Genomic DNA, 18,654 nt, shown 5'->3' with positions numbered 1-18,654 from the left:
CCCATTCACACACACATTCACACACTGATGGCGGGAGCTGCCATGCAAGGCCCTAACCACGACCCATCAGGAGCAATGGTGAAGTGTCTTGCTCAAGGACACAACGGACGTGACGAGGTTGGTAGAAGGTGGGGATTGAACCAGGAACCCTCAGGTTGCTGGCACAGCCACTTTCCCAACCATGCCACACCGTCCCCTTTCTGTTTCTTCTGTACAACTGTTCGTCACAACATGGGATCTTGGGTGATCAGACTTTCCAGTGACTTCAGCCGGAGCCCAAGTTCCATCCTGCCATATTCTCACTTGATTCCCAAACTCAAGTTTATGAAGGGCTTGTGATCCAAGATCAGAATACTCCTTTTGCATGTGTTGTCTTGACTCTAGCCTTTGTTGTACTCCCATGGAGACTGTTCGGGGTTTTAGCATCTGCGACGGCATTGGCAGTTTTGCCCTCACTTGACATCCCATTACCAGCTGTGGTAGAGACTTTGCAATGTCCTCCAAAGGTCTACCTCGTAAATTGAGCACAGACAACCAAGGATTCTTCAGCCTTTCCATTTGACTGGGCGTGACGTGGGCTTGATGCTTTGTGAATAAAGCCCCACTCTTGTGAATGCTTGAAACTCCAGAGAGCTGAACTGTGGTCCATTATCTGAAATGAAAGTTTCAGGAATACCATATCTGGCAAATTGTGACTTCAGATGTACAAACCCCATTTCCATATGAGTTGGGAAATTGTGTTAGATGTAAATATAAACGGAATACAATGATTTGCAAATCATTTTCAACCCATATTCAGTTGAATATGCTACAAAGACAAGATATTTGATGTTCAAACTGATAAAAAAAAATTTTTTTGCAAATAATCATTAACTTTAGAATTTGATGCCAGCAACACGTGACAAAGTAGTTGGGAAAGGTGGCAATAAATACTGATAAAGTTGAGGAATGCTCATCAAACACTTATTTGGAACATCCCACAGGTGAACAGGCAAATTGGGAACAGGTGGGTGCCATGATTGGGTATAAAAGTAGATTCCATGAAATGCTCAGTCATTCACAAACAAGGATGGGGCGAGGGTCACCACTTTGTCAACAAATGCGTGAGCAAATTGTTGAACAGTTTAAGAAAAACCTTTCTCAACCAGCTATTGCAAGGAATTTAGGGATTTCACCATCTACGGTCCGTAATATCATCAAAGGGTTCAGAGAATCTGGAGAAATCACTGCACGTAAGCAGCTAAGCCCGTGACCTTCGACCCCTCAGGCTGTACTACATCAACAAGCGACATCAGTGTGTAAAGGATATCACCACATGGGCTCAGGAACACTTCAGAAACCCACTGTCAGTAACTACAGTTGGTCGCTACATCTGTAAGTGCAAGTTAAAACTCTCCTATGCAAGGCGAAAACCGTTTTATCAAAAACGCCGTCGGCTTCGCTGGGCCTGAGCTCATCTAAGATGGACTGATACAAAGTGGAAAAGTGTTCTGTGGTCTGACGAGTGCACATTTCAAATTGTTTTTGGAAACTGTGGACGTCGTGTCCTCCGGACCAAAGAGGAAAAGAACCATCCGGATTGTTATAGGTGCAAAGTTGAAAAGCCAGCATCTGTGATGGTGTGGGGGTGTATTAGTGCCCAATACATGGGTAACTTACACATCTGCGAAGGCGCCATTAATGCTGAAAGGTACATACAGGTTTTGGAGCAACATATGTTGCCATCCAAGCAACGTTACCATGGACGCCCCTGCTTATTTCAGCAAGACAATGCCAAGCCACGTGTTACATCAACGTGGCTTCATAGTAAAAGAGTGCGGGTACTAGACTGGCCTGCCTGTAGTCCAGACCTGTCTCCCATTGAAAATGTGTGGCGCATTATGAAGCCTAAAATACCACAACGGAGACCCCCGGACTGTTGAACAACTTAAGCTGTACATCAAGCAAGAATGGGAAAGAATTCCACCTGAGAAGCTTCAAAAATGTGTCTCCTCAAATCCCAAACGTTTACTGAGTGTTGTTAAAAGGAAAGGCCATGTAACACAGTGGTGAACATGCCCTTTCCCAACTACTTTGGCACGTGTTGCAGCCATGAAATTCTAAGTTAATTATTATTTGCAAAAAAAGAATAAAGTTTATGAGTTTGAACATCAAATATGTTGTCTTTGTAGCGCATTCAATTGAATATGGGTTGAAAAGGATTTGCAAATCATTGTATTCCGTTTATATTTACATCCAACACAACTTCCCAACTCATATGGAAACGGGGTTTGTAATAATAATGATAGATTTTATTTGTAAAAAAAAAAAAAAAACACTTTACATTGAGCAAACAACCTCAAAGTGCTACAGTGTATTAAAATGTTCTAATAAAAAGATAATAAAAATAAAAAAAAATAAAAACTATAACTAGCGCGCATAAATCTAAAAAAAGGCTTTTTCAAAGAGAAGGGTTTTTAAGCCTTTTTTAAAAGCATCCACAGTCTGTGGTGCCCTCAGGTGGTAAGGGAGAGCGTTCCACAGACTGGGAGCGGCGGAGCAGAAAGCCCGGTCTCCCATTGTCCGTAGCTTTGTCCTCGGAGGTTGGAGGAGGTTAGTCTGTCCGGAGCGGAGGTGTCGTGTGGAGGATTTGGGATTTAGAAGTAGCTAAAACACCGCAGACTGTGGATGGATTTTATCCTCTCGCTAGCCATGCCTCAAAGCACCTCTTCCCGAGGGCGTTTCAGTGTTATAACTTCACCTTTATCGTCAGTTTTTTTGGCCAAAATGCGTCCGTTCTCCCTTTTCTGTCTACACACTGTGTCTGCTTGTAAGTACTCCGTGGTTGTGCGTTGCCGAACATGCTCCTCTGCTCGTAAAACCAGCAATGACACGACGTGACCACGATGGTGGTGTGGGGGACCGGTACTTTTTAGAGACAGTATAGTACCGAATAGGATTCATTAGTATCGCGGTACTATACTAATATCGGTATACCGTACAACCCTAATATCATGTAAGAGGTCTGTGCTCTGCACATGAATGCCATACATGAATATTATTTTCAGCTGAATGTATATTGTAATAAAATACAAATACAGTGATTAGTCCGTGTGGTCTTTACAAGATGATGACATAACAACTGCACTGCAAACATAGTTGACTTCTTTAACCTCTAAAGGCTTAGTGGCCACATGCGTGGACAGCATGTTTTAGCTCTTATTTCCAAAAGTGTGTACACCACTGAATTGGGGTCTTATGGCCGCTTATGTGAACACTTAGACTGCCATCTGGTGGTGTCAGAAGAGTATAACATACAATGGAATTTGGAAAAAAAAAGTGTGAAAATAAGAATTAGCATGTCACTAAACATGATGTACACGTTTGTGTACTTATGGACTAAGTACATCATATCAAAAGATGATTCTTAGTTTTTATTCTAATTAGGGTCCAATAAGCCCAAATGGCAAAGACAAATAAAAAAAAAGCATGTAAAAAAACAGCTTGGGCCTTTAAGAGGTTAAGACTTAAAAAGCGGGTGTTGATCAAAGACCACCCTGCTGTGAGATGTTACATCGTGGGGGTCTACAACCTCTTGTAGTAATAAATCTATCACAGTTGGGTCGCACGGTAACACGTGGATCGTTCCCCCCAAGATGCAGGTGGACCTCGGAAGCAGGGTGCAGGTAAGAAAAATGATTTGTTCTCATAAATCAGGCAAGAACGCAAACAAACAGAAAAGCTGTGGAAAAGTTTAGCGTAGATAACAAGAGCAAGAAGTAAGAATAACCAACGTAAATGTTGCATGAAGCAAATAAAACAGTCAGATCAAGGAATAAATAGCTCTATGTCTCTGATTAGTGACTGGGAGCAGGTGAGCGCGCCGACCACTAACCAGAGGCCTCTGGTTAGTGGTCGGTGCGCATTACACAAACACACACACACACACACAGCAGGCCTAGATAGGAGGAGGACACAGTGTAGGTACACAGAACATCAGAGGGTCAAATGTGCGAGAAAATGAGAGCAGACAGTGTTGACAATGATTAGGTATCAGCACCCATGGCAACAAGGATCACAAAACAGGGGTGCTGAAGCAAAACTAAGAGAATCCTAAACTTAAAGAAAACACAAAATCTTCTTTATCTTTATTGTCACAAATTACATATACTACCGATAAGAGTACAGACGGATACCGATATCGGTATCGCCAGCGATAAAATCCTATACATCTTTACTTTGTGGGCACTGTGGGTGAGCCCGATCGATGAAAGTGAACATTGCGCCACGTTCCGTCACGATGATGCCAGACTCGAGTCTCCTCGGACGTGGCGGTGCGAAGTGTCCCTGAGGTCAGGTCGGCGTACTGCGTGAGACGGACGTAGGACACGCAGGCGGCGTTCTCGCCCAGCAGGTGGACGTGGGGGCTGAGAAGGGTGGTGTGGGTTAAACCTCCCATCATAATCGAGACTGCGGGAAAGGGAAAAACACATTAAGTTGTTTTATTATGGGGGTTGTGGGGCAACCTTAGGTTAAGTTATAAAAAAAAGTGCTGGAATTGCCAAAAACAATATTGTTTTATTTTGAGTCATAATCAAACTGAAATCGCTGTTTTATGGGAATAAAGTTGCAAAACTAAAAATTTACTATGAAGCCACGCTGTTGTAACACGTGGCTTGGCATTGTCTTGCTGAAATAAGCAGGGGCGTCCATGATAACGTTGCTTGGATGGCAACATATGTTGCTCCAAAACCTGTATGTACCTTTCAGCATTAATGGTGCCTTCACAGATGTGTAAGTTACCCATGTCTTGGGCACTAATACACCCCCATACCATCACAGATATTGGCTTTTCAACTTTGCGACTATAACAATCCGGATGGTTCTTTTCCTTTTTGTTCCGGAGGACACAACGTCCACAGTTTCCAAAAAACAATTTGAAATGTGGACTCGTCAGACCACAGAACACTTTTCCACTTTGCATCAGTCCATCTTAGATGAGCTCGGGCCCAGCTTAGCCAGCGGCGTTTCTGGGTGTTGTTGATAAATGGCTTTGGCTTTGCATAGTAGAGATTTAACTTGCACTTACAGATGTAGCGACCAACTGTAGCTACTGACAGTGGGTTTCTGAAGTGTTCCTGAGCTCACTTTACACGCTGATGTCGGAGATAGGAATAATTACGTATTACCATAACAAGGCAAGAATAACAAAATAGGAACGTGCCGACGGAACGGGGAGCTATCGAAAAACCAGCACAGGAATAAGGAGCAAGAATCCAACGTATATATTGTGTGAAGCAAACAAAACAGCCAGACAGAGTGTGGCGAGAGGCAGGACTAAATAGCTCCCTGATTAGTAACCGCGAGCAGGTGAGCATCCCGACCACTAATCAGAGGCAGGTGAACAAAATCAGCACCCATGGCAACAAGGAACACAAAAACAAACTAAGGGAATCCTAAACTTAAACAATACATGATCCAGGCTGCGGATCATCACATTCTCAATCTAACAAATTTGACAAGGAAAAAATCTGCATCTGAAAACTTTAACTTAAAAAAGTTGTAAAATTACAAAAGTACAGGTATATTGTCATGAGGAAAAACATGATTTTGCAAGAATAACTTGTAATGTTACAAGCAAAAAAATTCCTATTATTGAAAAAAAATAATAAAGTTGTATTATTGCAAGAAAAAAGTTGTATTATTACAGTAATAATGATTGTAAGAGTCTGAAAATGAATTCATGTTATAACTAGAAAAACACATTTCATGTGTTATTAGGGAAATATTGTGAATTTTATAAGAACAAAAGTTAATATTATAAAAAATTAGAGGACAAAAGTCATAATTTAATTTTTTTTTTAAATATATTATTTGTGTAATTTACAAACGATTATAATGATATAGTATAAGTGTATAAATAAAATAATGCCACCGTGGTCGAAGATGAAGCGATGGAAGTCCATTCCCTCCACACGGTGGCCTAAAGCTTCTGGTTCAAAGGACGTCAGGCCTGGAACGGTCATATTCCTAAAACAATTATTTGTTATTTCACTTTTTTACATTTAAAAATAATAAGCAACCTTTGAACTTTCATTTTAAACTGACTTGTATATTTCGTAGTCTCCGTCCATAATGGCTGCTATCAGCTTCTGGGTGGCCTCAATGACCTCCTGCTTACGACCTGCAAGAAACAAACTAAAATTACAAGCGAAAAAGTGGTCATGGCGTCAGTTTATTTTGAACATGCATGCAATTACAATCTAATTAATCACATTTATTAAAATCATGTTTTCCTGCACCAAGCCTGCCATCTCTGCATCTTGGGGTTCGTCACCACCACTTCCTGCCAGAATACCCCAGCCAAATACGAACCCCGCGTAGATTTCTTCAGAGAGATTTGACAGGATGCTGGCGCTGATGGCCGAATGGAGGAGACGTTTTGCCTCCTTTCAAGCTCCGCTCCCACCCATCCCTGTCGTCTGTGGGCCTCTTTGGGGACGTCTTGGATCCGTCCCTTAAGGGGGGCGCTATGAGTAGCTGTGTAGCTGGGGAGGCACAGCTACTTCTAACTCCAGTGGATCTGCCGCAGTCACCGCCATTCACCCCAGTGGGGCTACAGACGCCGCCATCCACCCCGGTGGGGCTACAGATGCCACCATCCACCCCGGTGGAGCTACAGACGCCGCCATCCACCCCGGTGGGGCTACAAACGCCGCCATCCACCCCGGTGGGGCTACAGACGACGCCATCAATCCCGGTGGGACTTCAGACGGCGCCATCAACCCCGGTGGGACTACAGACGGCGCCATCCACCCCGGGGGGCATGTGGATGTCATCAACCCCGGTGAGCTCTCCCACACCTGCTCATCTGACTCCGGCCACGCCGGCAGACGAGCCGCCTGCTCCTCTGACTCCGCCCACGCCGACGACATCGTCTTCTTCGTCTCTGGCTCTGCCCACGCCGACAACATCAGCTTCCTTGCCTCTGGTGGGCCGTCCCACGGCGTCGCCAGCTTCCTCGTCTCCGGCGGGCAATCCCACGGCTTCGCCAGCGTCTCCAGCATCGTCGCCTCTGCGACCCGCAGCTGGCCTGACGCACGGGCGGCCAACAGGCACTGGCATGCGGAACTCTTATGTCCATTCCATTCCATGGGCGACCACCTCGCCAATTCAACTCGCCGTCGCCACATGACTCTTCCCCGCTGGTAGCGGGGACACTTGGCCGGGCGGCCCACCGCCTTGTCCACCCTCCGCCCTCCCGTGACTTTGGACTTTTATGGGGGGTTTTCTAGAACGTCTGGTATCCGTTATCGGAAGGGGGGCTACTGTCAGGATTCTCACTGACAGTTTGGTTATGTTTTGTTTTTTTGTCTGTGTTTGTTTTATTTCCTGCCTGTCTCCCTGAGCGCTTGTTTGCCTCACCTGTACCTGATTGGCAGTCTGGCACACCTGGTGCCAATTGCCAATCAGGCCCCTATTCATACCTGCCTCTCCCTCCAGTCAGTGTTGGAGTATTACTAGCTGTGAGCTGTTCCTGTATGCTGAACGCTTTAGACTGTTTGCTGTCTCCAGTTCTACTTGGTTCCTGGTTTCCTGTTTGCTGTCTCCAGTTCTCCATGGTTCCTGGTTTCCTGTTTGCGGTCTGAAGTTTGCCTGTTCCCTGGTTTCTGGTTCGTGTTTTTCCTGCATTTTTTTTGGACATTAAAATCATGTTTTCCTGCACCAAGCCTGCCATCTCTGCATCTTGGGGTTCATCACCACCACTTCCTGACAGCATGTTGTATTTAACAATACCCCTTTTCGAATCGTACCAGTTTGTAACACATTTGTTTGTTCTCAATTTGTTGTCTCAAACGGTTGTCAAAAATGATCAAATATTATAAAATTATAAATACATCATACTATAATATATCATAATATATTTTAAATATGAATAAATAAAGGAGCAAATTAATTAATAAATAAGTAGAATTTTTGCAATTTCTATAGGAATTGCGTGTGAATGCTGAAGCTGAAGCTGAACTGAAATGCTGATGGAAAGTAGAATGGATGCAGAAATGGTTTGAGTGTAGGAATGGTTTGAAAGATAAAAAGGTTTGAACATTGACGAGCGGACGCTGAACTGAAATGGTAGGGAGATATAGAATTGGTTTGAAAGGTTGAAACAGTTTAAAGGTTAAAAAGGTTTTGAAAGATGAAGAGCAATAGCTGTGCTAAAATGTAGGATGGATCTTCAAATGCTAAATATTGGCAATGTTGGTAAAATTACAAAAAACAAATTTGTCTGGAGCCGCAAAAAGTTAAAAGCCTTATGTAAGTGTTATAATGAAGGCAACACATTAAGTAAGTGTCTCTCAGGGTTAGATAACTCCTGGAAATTACTGGCTTAAAACTGTCAAATGTATAGATGTGTGTGCCCAAGTTAAAGGAAAGGACAGACTGTCTTCTTCTAATGGATTTATTACAATCTTTGCAAGTTGTTCCAGACCACATAAAAGTGGTCTGGAACAACATGGTAACGTTTGCTGTGGTCTGGAACAACACGGCAGCCAATATTACTAACCCCTGGTATAGTTAGAAGAGTTAACATACTTCAAAGAGGGTACAAGCTAACATAATCTGTGAATTTTAGCTGTAAATGTATCCCATTTGCTTAAATGCTAGCATAAAAATTTAGCATGCTAACAGAGGAAGAGCGAGCATACTTCTAAGATGTCACCAGGTAACTAAATACATTATTATTGGGTTAAAAAGTACAAAGATAGCTAAAATGCTAAAAAAAAAAAAAAACTCTTGCATGTCAATATTAGCATGCTAACATTCATATTCTAACAGGAGAACAGCTGGTATACTTCTAAGGTGGCACCAAGTAACACAATCCATGATTAATAGCTTAAAATGCGAGCAAAAGGCATTATAATGCTAACGCTAACATGCTAGCAGTTGACGAACAAGAGCAATGAGCTTTTTGACTTTGGAACTGTTCAAATCCATTGAGAAATATGAGATATGTCGAAGTTTGTATTTTACCCTTTCATTTGTAATGGGAAGGGATTCCTGGTAATTCCAGTAAAACAGGAAATTTGGGGAAATGGAAACATGTTTTTTGGCTTCAATGTCCAGGGTGAAGAGAGTGTGTGGATGGTGGAACGGTTCAAATTGGTTGAGAAATGTGGGATATGAAGAGGTTTGTATACTGCCCATTCAAATGAATGGGTGAACATTCCTGGTAATTCCAGGTAATAGGGAAGTTTTTGGAACCGGTAAACACATTGGCTTGAATGACCAGGGTGAGCGGATGTGGGGATGGTGGAACAATTCAAATCTGACGAGAAATGTTGGATATGCAGAAGTGTATATATTGCTCATTCATTTTAAATAGGGAAAAATTCCTGGAAATTCCTGGAAAAACATACATTTAGGGAAATGGAAACGTGTTTTTGGCTCCCAATGTCCAGGGTGAAGAGAGTGTGTGGATGGTGGAACGGTTCGAATCAAGTAAAAAAAATGGCATGAAACATGTCCTGCAAAAACCAGGAATTCCTGGTAATCAGCCAAATTTTTGAACATGGAAACATTTTGACTTGAATGTCCAGGATGAGTGGAGTGTGTGGATGGTGGAACGGTTGAAATCAAATTAGAAACGTGGGATATGCAGAAGGTTGTACATTGCCCATTCATTGTCAATGGGGAGAAATTTCAGGAAATCCTTGGAATTTTTGGAAAGGGAAAACATGTTTTGCATTCGATACATCAGAAGAGTAGTGTGTGCGGATGGTTGAAAGGTCCAAATCGGTTGAAAAAAAATGGCGCAATTCTTTATGTTAGAATTTTGGGCATGTCCATATTTTTGAATGGGAATTTCCTGGAAATTTGGGGATATCGGGAAAACTGGGAACTTTTGAAAATGTTAATACTAGCACAATTGCCCTGGATGAAATCAACGGGTTGGTGTTGGAATTGTTTGAATCGGTCAAGAAATGTTGACATAGTGTAGGTGAAAATTGGTATTTGGGAGTTCCTGGAATTTCAGGAATACCGGGAATTTTGACGAAACACAAAAAAAGGACATTTGATGTCCCAACTAAGTGGAACGTTTTGATAGTGGAATTGTTGGAATGGATTGAAAAAAATGGAAGGAGAAGCAGAAAGTACAAAGCAAGTACAAAGGGTGGACATAGGATTTCGGGAAACAGAGAATTCTAGGAATTCCTGGAATTTTTTGAACTCGCAAAATGGGCTGTTTGAATGTCCAGGATGAGTGAAATGTGTTGAAGGTGGAATGGTTTGACTTGGTTGAGAAATGTTGGAATGGTAGAATTTGGAAAGATTGTCCATTCATTTGAATGGGAATTTCATGGAAATTTGGAAATTTCGGGAAAACCGGGACTTGTTTGAAATTTAGATGATGGCACAATTGCCCTGGGTGAGATTAATGGGTTAGTGTTGGCATTTTTCAAAGCGGTCGACAAATGCTGAAAATTGCTATTTCGGAATTCCTGGAATCTCGGGAAAACCAGGAATTTGTATGAAAAACAAAATAGGTATGTTTGATGTCCCAACTAAGTGGAATTTTTTGATGGTGGAACGATTAGAATTTGTTGAAATATGTGAAAGGAGAAGCAGAAAGGACATAGGATTTTGAAGGAAAAAAAACGGAATTCCTGGAAATGACTGAACTTGGAAAATTTTTAGTTTGAATGTCTAAGATAAATGGAATATGTTGAAGGTGGAATGGTTAGAATTGGTTGAGAAATGTTGGAATTGTGGAGTTAGGAAACATTTGTCCATTTATTTAGGAATATTCTAGAATTTGGGAAAACCGGGAATTTTTTTTAAAATTTTGATCCTGGCTCAATTGCCCTGAATGAGATAAATGGGTCAGTGTTAGAATGTTTCAAATTTGTTGAGAAATGTTGATGTAGTAACACATTGTATTTGAAAGTTGGTATTTTGGAATTTCGGGGGAAAACTGGGAATTTTTACGAAAAACTAAATAGGTACATTTGGTATCCAGACTAATTAAATGTTTTGGTGGTGAAATGGTTGGAATTGGTTGGAAAATGTAATAAAAGCAGAAAGAAAAAAGGGTGGAATTAGGGCTTTGGAAAACCCAGAATTCTGGGAATTCCTGGAAATTTTCAAACTCGAAAAATTGGTAGTTTGAATTTCCAGGATGGTGGAATTTTTGGAAGGTGGAATGGTTTGATATGGATGAAAAAAGTGGAAATAATGGAAGTGTGAAAAATGGCCCAATAAATTTCAATGGGAAACATTTCCTGAAAAACTGCAAATTCAGGGAAATCCGGGACATTTTTTTGAAATGTTTGACAAATAGCACCAATAGCCTGAATAGGCTATATGTTAAAGGGAAAATGACATCTAATTACTCATAATTATTTGCTGTCCAAAATTCCAAATAGTCTTTTTTTACTTTGTTGTTCTCAGCTATTATTTTGTCTTGTCTATGAAAACAAATAACAACTCTTTGAACATTTTACTTTCCGTAATAAGGCTATTCCACTAATAATACATTGTTCAAGACCACATTGAACACATCAGTAGAGACAAAATAATACGACCTCTGACATATATCCAGCTAATAGAGCTTCCAAAATGTCCAGAAAAGAAGGAAATAGTCAGCCCAGTCAAAGTCAACGGGGACCACAGCTGCAGTCAGTCTCACTAGCGCCGGACGAGAGCTTGGATGCGTATGCAGGTTACGTTTCCAGACTCGTGGCTGAGGCATTTCCGGGATATGACAAATCTGCCAGGATTGGTAAGACTTTGAGACGTTTTCTTCATGCCCTTCTAGGCTGAGTGCCACAAACTCAGGGCAAAAGATGTGGAGGAAACTCTAATCATCGCAGGGCGGTGTGAACGCGCCTGCATGACCCTACTCCAGCCAGCATCCCACCGTGGCTGGAGCTTTCCACACATTGGAACAGTTCGCTTCAAGGATGGATGATTTGCAGAGGCAGGTGAGCGATTTGAGGCACTGACCCGTGAGGCTGATTGTGGGGATCCTTGCTCTCCTTAGGTCAGCTGACCCCAGGGAAGTGCAAGTAGCAACAACATGCCTGGCAATGAGTTTGTGGTGGACTCGCCTCCAGGGACGTATGGATGGACGACGACGTAAGAGACCTGGCTCAGTGCTACAAGAGTCTGGTCACAAACGACAACAGGAAGTGTTCTCTACAAGAACAGATAGCAGAAGACTCATGTGTGCACATAGATGTCCAAATCATGGTGGATGATATCCCTGTCACTGTGTGTGCCACGATCCTGGCAGAAAATCCCAGTTCCAGCCCAAGGTGCCTTTTGCCCGCTGACCCCCAAGCTTCTGTGGATCAGGCCTTGATCTTTACGGGTCAAATATCAACACGCTTCCAAAGAGTGACACCGACATCAATCAGATTTGGCCTGGCTGGAGGAGGGCAGGAGACAACCTAGATGGCGGTTGAAAAAATCCAGTAGGGGTTTGAAGAGGCTTTGGTATGAGTTTCCCCCAAATGTCTTTGACCATTGGACTGTTGTGAAGAATTGTGCTACTCTCTGTTGTGGGACAGACGACGCAGGTCGTGGTACCGACTGCTTTAGTCCCAGAGGTCCTGGGACACTTGCATATCCCACCTATGACCGTACACCTTGATTTGAACTGGTCTTGGTCCGCGCCAACATTGGGGCTTTGTGTGACCAGTGTTATGCCTGTCTGAGGAGGAGGTCCCCAGTTATGCAACACCATACCCCTGGGAGGACTTCACTGATGGAGAGGCCTGTCCAGCGCTTTGCGGCCAACATACCAGAGTTGCCTTTCACCCTTAGCGGCAACCGAGAAGGCGATCCGGAGGACTTTGCTAGTTCTCTCCTCAGGCGTCTGGACGTTGATTCGGGGCGAGATCAAGCAGTAGGCGAAATAATTTCCACAATACCAGGCTGAGGCATGAGCCTTACGAGGTCAGATGATCCAGGTAGATCCAGCCCCGTGTGCAGGGCAGGCTGGCTTAAAAAGCAGCCTGATTGGCAACAGGTAACAGGTGTGTCTCTAGTGCCAATCAGAGACAGGTGAGGGAGGCAGTACTCAGGACAGAGGTGCAGTGACAGGAAACAGAAACCAAAATGAGAGCACTGGATAGGAAACAGCACAGAACACAGGAAAACTGTGTTCGTAGCAGGCCTGACACACAAGCTCCAGAGGAGTACAAGTTCCTGGGTTTTTGTCTTCCACAGGATTGCTTTGGACGCCCTACACCTCCCCCGCTTAAGTAACACTAGCGAGCAGTACAGAATACAGAGCATAGGTAAATTGAGGGGGAAAAAAAGGAACATTTCTATTAGAGCAGACCTGGGCAAAATAAGACCAAGGGGCAACATGCTGAGCTTTTCAATCTGGACCCCGGACATTCCCAAAACATTTTTTTTAGATCTTTAAGATGGAAACTGTAGCTGCCATTATGATGGTTTCAAATGACTAAGTCTTGAACTATACAAAGTATTCCAATGGTTGGAATCTGTGCTCTTGCATGATATACTAGTTACTATGGTAATCTAATTAGTTACTATGGTAATCTAATTAGTAACTATGGTAATCTAAGTCACAGCAGCTCAGACAAGGCACCAAGCACTGTGGGTGGGAGCATTTCTACAGAGTGTTTCCAGAGCGGCCAGTCTGAAATACAAGTGTCTGGGACAGACGTGGAAGGAGATTTTTACAACAAAGTTCTAAATCTTAGTGATATATCAGATATATCAGATTGTAGGTGGGGTTTTTTTACCCTTCGCGGTCATGTTTTGCTGTGTTTGTTGCATTTTTGTTGCGTTTCGCTTCATTGTAAAATATGTCGACAGAGAGGGCGTGTGACATTCATATGTTGTCAATATTCAGTGTTTTATCAGTCATAGTTAATATTGTAATATTCTTCATTTTCATGTACATTCTGGGTGTCTCATTCAGTAAAAAAATTAAAAATTCCATTCCGTTTTTTAAGGCGGTCTGTCATGACGTTTTTAGCATTCAGACATTATTGTGAGGTTTTGTATTAGTGTTTCTAAAAAAAAAGATATACCGGCCCCCAGACACATTTTGTTCTTTGAATTTGGCCCCCGGAGTAAAAAAAAAAATGCCCAGGTCTGGTTTAGAGGTAAGTGCCGCCAGCAAACTCTGAAAGAACATTTTGAAAATCAAGACTACATTTCATGCAATATGGTGCATCTCTGCACTATATATGACCTTCAGATTTATTCTCATCTACAAACTCTTTTGGCTGTCTTTTTGACACTTACAAGTCCCATGTAATGACCACAATATTTTTGTAGATGATTTACTAACATTATTATCATTGAAAATGTCATGCAAAATTCTATAACATGCATGCAAAGAACTCAGGTCTCTCCGTCCTGCAACTCATTGCGGCTGAGGCGAACATTAAACACATTTTGTTTCACTCGTACTTTTATTGATTTTGTAATTTTAAAAAAACTCGGAAGTGATATTTTGACGGGAAAATGTATGTTTAAAAATGTGGATTCCCGTGTTTTTGCAGCAATTACACAAGCCTGATGAGTGATTTGTAGTTCATAAAATATCTAGCTTTATTCATATTCATATTTCTTAGTACAAACCCCAAAACCAGTGAAGTTGGCACGTTGTGTAAATGGTAAATAAAAACAGAATACAATTATTTGCAAATCCTTTTCAACCTATATTCAAATGAATAGACTGCAAAGACAAGATACTTAACGTTCGAACTGGGAAACTTTTTTTTTTGCAAATATTAGCTCCTTTGGAATTTGATGCCTGCAACAATTGCGTCATCAGAGAAATGGATATTGAAACAGTGTAGGACTGACTTGGTAGGATATATATAGCAAGTAGTGGACATAGAGAGAGATCAGAAAGTATAAGAAAAAGTGTCTACATTTGATTGTTTGATTGTTTACATTTGATTATTTATAGGCCGAAGAGGTATTATGTGGAAGGGAGGGTGTTAGTTTAGGGTTGAAGTTGCCTGGAGGTGTTCTTTTAGTGCGGTTTTGAAGGAGGATAGAGATGCCCTTTCTTTTACACCTGTTGGGAGTGCGTTCCATATTGATGTGGCATAGAAAGAGAATGAGTTAAGACCTTTGTTAGATCGGAATCTGGGTTTAACGTGGTTAGTGGAGCTCCCCCTGGTGTTGTGGTTATGGCGGTCATTTACGTTAAGGAAGTAGTTTGACATGTACTTCGGTATCAGGGAGGTGTAGCGGATTTTATAGACTAGGCTCAGTGCAAGTTGTTTTACTCTGTCCTCCACCCTGAGCCAGCCCACTTTGGAGAAGTGGGTAGGAGTGAGGTGTGATCTGGGGTGGAGGTCTAGAAGTAATCTGACTAGCTTGTTCTGGGATGTTTGGAGTTTAGATTTGAGGGTTTTGGAGGTGCTGGGGTACCAGGAGGTGCATGCGTAGTCGAAAAAGGGTTGAACGAGAGTTCCCGCCAGAATCCTCATGGTGCTTTTGTTGACCAGTGAGGAGATTCTGTAGATAAATCTCGTTCGTTGGTTGACCTTTTTGATTACCTTGGTTGCTATTTTATCACAGGAAAGATTAGCCTCTAGAATGGAACCTAGGTAGGTGACTTCATCTTTCCTGGTGCTAACAATGTGTCAGCCTGTCTTGGAGATCACTTGTGTGGTCAGAAACGCTTAAAATGTAACCAACTCGCACAGTTTAAAGAAAGATGTAGGATTTACAATATGATCAGAGACATTTCAGTTTGCTGAAACATTAATTAAATCCAGCCCACAGCCTGAACAACAACACATGCATGTAACTTTTAACTGTTATTAACACCCACCCTTCCCGCCTCCGCATGTGAAAGTCCGACTCTTAACTTGTTTACTTCCTTAATAACCTTAACATTTGGCAAGCGATCAGAAACATCAAACAATGCGCTAAACATGGCGAGGTGGGGGTGGAGAGTGTTGTGCATACGTGTAATTATGACGTGTGTATGGTCTTTTGACGTTTTTTATTCACACCATGGGTGAGAAAGCTTGTTTCGTCGTGTTTTATGCATTGTTATTGACCAACATTGTCCATGTTTGCTCAAATGTTAGTATAGTGGAGTAACTTTGATGGTACAAAACCCAAAACCAGTGAAGTTGGCACATTGTGTACATTTGAAATAAAAACAAAATACAATGATTTGCAAATCCTTTTCAACTTATATTCAATTGAATAGACTGCAAAGACAAGATATTTAATGTTCGAACTGAGAAACATAATTTTGTTTTGCAAATAACCATTAACTTAGAATTTAATGGCAGCAACACATTACAAAAAGTTGTCACAGGGGCATTTTTACCACTGTGTTACATGGCCTTTCCTTTTAACAACACTCAGTAAACCTTTGGGAACTGAGGAGACACATTTTTTTAAGCTTTTCTGGTAGAATTATCTCCCATTCTTGCTTGATGTACAGCTTAAGTTGTTCAACAGTCCGGGGGTCTCCGTTGTGGTATTTTAGGCTTCATAATGCGCCACACATTTTCAATGATCTGGACTACAGGCAGGCCAGTCTAGTACCCGCACTCTTTTACTATGAATAGCAACATATGTTGCTCCAAAACCTGTATGTAACTTTCAGCATTAATGTTGCCTTCACAGATGTGTAAGTTACCCATGCCTTGGGCACTAATACACCCCCATACCATCACAGATGCTGGCTTTTGAACTTTGCCCCTACAACAGTCCGAATGGTTCTTTTCCTCTTTGGTCCACAGTTTCCAAAAACAATTTGAAATGTGGACTCGTCAGACCACGGAACACTTTTCCAAATTTGCATCAGTCTATCTTAGATGAGCTCCGGCCCAGCGAAGCCGGTGGCGTTTCTGGGTGTTGTTGATAAATGGCTTTGACTTTGCATAGTAGAGTTTTAACTTGCACTTACAGATGTAGCGACAAACTGTAGTTACTGACAGTGGTTTTCTGAAGTGTTCCCGAGCCCATGTGGTGATATCCTTTACACACTGATGTCGGTTTTTGATGCAGTTCACGGGCATTCAATGTTGGTTTTGGGCCTTGCCGCTTACGTGCAGTGATTTCTCCAGAGTCTCTGAACCTTTTGATAATATTACGGACCCTAGATGGTGAAATCCCTAAATTCCTTGCAATAGCTCGTTGAGAAATCTTGTTCTTAAACTGTTCGACAATTTGTCCACGCATTTGTTGACAAAGTGGTGACCCTCGCCCCATCCTTGTTTGTGAACCACTGAGCATTTCACGGAAGCTGCTTTTATACCCAATCATGGCACCCACCTGTTCCCAATTAGCCTGTTCACCTGTGGGATGTTCCAAATAAGTGCTTGATGAGCATTCCTCAACTTTCTCAGTCTTTTTTGCCACTTGTGCCAGCTTTTTTGAAACATGTTGCAGGCATCAAATTCCAAATCAGCTAATATTTGCAAAAAAATAACAAAGTTTACCAGTTAGAACGTTAAGTATCTTGTCTTTGCAGTCTATTCAATTGAATATAGGTTGAAAAGGATTAGCAAATCATTGTATTCTGTTTTTATTTACCATTTACAAAACGTGCCAACTTCACTGGTTTTGGGGTTTGTATTTTTGTTGTGTTTTCATTGTAAACATCCCATGCTGTATCTGCACGTGCATAAAAAACCCGCTCCCAAACAAATGGCTCTTTTTGTTCATTTCAAAAGACACATTTTGTTCGCAGACTTCATATCTATAGAAAGTTGCAGCTTTAACAGAAAATTCATATTTCTACAAAAACAAAATGTGTATATTTGGACAAGAAATTTACGAATATAAGGAAGTTGTATGAACAGCCAAAAGCTTCCAAAATAAAGCCGTAATGTTATGGACATTGAAAATATAAAACTAATGAAATTGAAATAATTTACCTCCAACATCGTCAAGTGGTTTCCCAGTCAGCTGCAGACTAACACTGCCACTTATTCCCTTTACAGACAGTAAAAGCAATAACAGTGGAATAAACATCTTCTCCGTCTAGTCTTCTTTCACCAAAATGTAAAAAAAATGTGAAAAGCAGGCTTGTTTATACTGGACGCTAAAACAAATATTATTTTGGCCTTTTGGACTCAGGCTGTTAGGATCCGCTGCTCGGATCAGTTTGTTTACAGTTTAGTGTCACGTGTTTGTTTGTTTCTGTTGCCATGACGGCAGATTATGCTCAGCTGCCTCTGGTTAGTGTTCGAGACGCTCACCTGTTGTCCGGGCACTAATCAGAGGGCTATTTAGTCTTTGCCCGGGCCTCACTCGGTCTGGCTTCCTAATTTGCTTTCACGCAACAGCTAACGACCACTTTGTTTCCTGCTAGCTCTCATGCTATATTATTTTGCTTGCTAGCTCCCACGCTAGTCGTTTTTGTTTTTTCCTGTCTGAGTTAGTTCCTGAATAAATCATTTTTCCTACCTGCAAGCTGTGTCCGAGCCCGTCTGCATCCTTGGGAGAACACCTCGCACCACGATGCGACCCGGTCGTTACAGTAGGAAGCCAGCAAGAAGAAGTTCTCTCGCAGCGAGCATGTCGGAGGAGATGGACGAAGGTGCGTGGATGGTGTTGCGAGCGATGGAGGCGGAGACTCTCCGCTATACCCCTTCGGAGCGCCAGGACCTGATATGGGGTCCTAACGGAAGGTTGGTCCCAATCCAC

At 42.1% G+C, this 18,654-nt stretch overlaps 1 protein-coding gene across 1 annotated transcript; it reads right to left on the bottom strand.

The window, feature by feature from the left end:
- Positions 1 to 4,115: 4,115 nt before the first annotated feature.
- Positions 4,116 to 18,038, bottom strand: LOC133662873 (calcium/calmodulin-dependent protein kinase type II delta chain-like). The gene is made up of 4 exons (XM_062067048.1): positions 17,883 to 18,038; positions 6,088 to 6,163; positions 5,915 to 6,009; positions 4,116 to 4,449 (listed from the first exon to the last, which is right to left on the bottom strand). The coding sequence occupies exons 1-4, from the start codon at positions 17,977 to 17,979 to the stop codon at positions 4,214 to 4,216; spliced, it is 504 nt and encodes a 167-aa protein (XP_061923032.1). The 5' UTR covers positions 17,980 to 18,038; the 3' UTR covers positions 4,116 to 4,213.
- Between the last annotated feature and the right edge of the window lie 616 nt (positions 18,039 to 18,654).

This window comes from Entelurus aequoreus, linkage group LG12 (assembly GCF_033978785.1).
Source record: "Entelurus aequoreus isolate RoL-2023_Sb linkage group LG12, RoL_Eaeq_v1.1, whole genome shotgun sequence".
Classification (NCBI taxonomy): Eukaryota; Metazoa; Chordata; class Actinopteri; order Syngnathiformes; family Syngnathidae; genus Entelurus; species Entelurus aequoreus.
This window is presented reverse-complemented; position numbering and strand designations above follow the sequence as displayed.

Coding starts and splice junctions, on each gene's coding strand:
- LOC133662873 (XM_062067048.1), bottom strand. CDS start 17,979: ATGTTTATTCCACTGTTATTGCTTTTACTGTCTGTAAAGGGAATAAGT. Junction 6,164..17,882: donor ACCACTTGACGATGTTGGAG/GTAAATTATTTC, acceptor TGTTTCTTGCAG/GTCGTAAGCAGGAGGTCATT. Junction 4,450..5,914: donor TCGCTTCATCTTCGACCACG/GTGGCATTATTT, acceptor CCTTTCCCGCAG/TCTCGATTATGATGGGAGGT.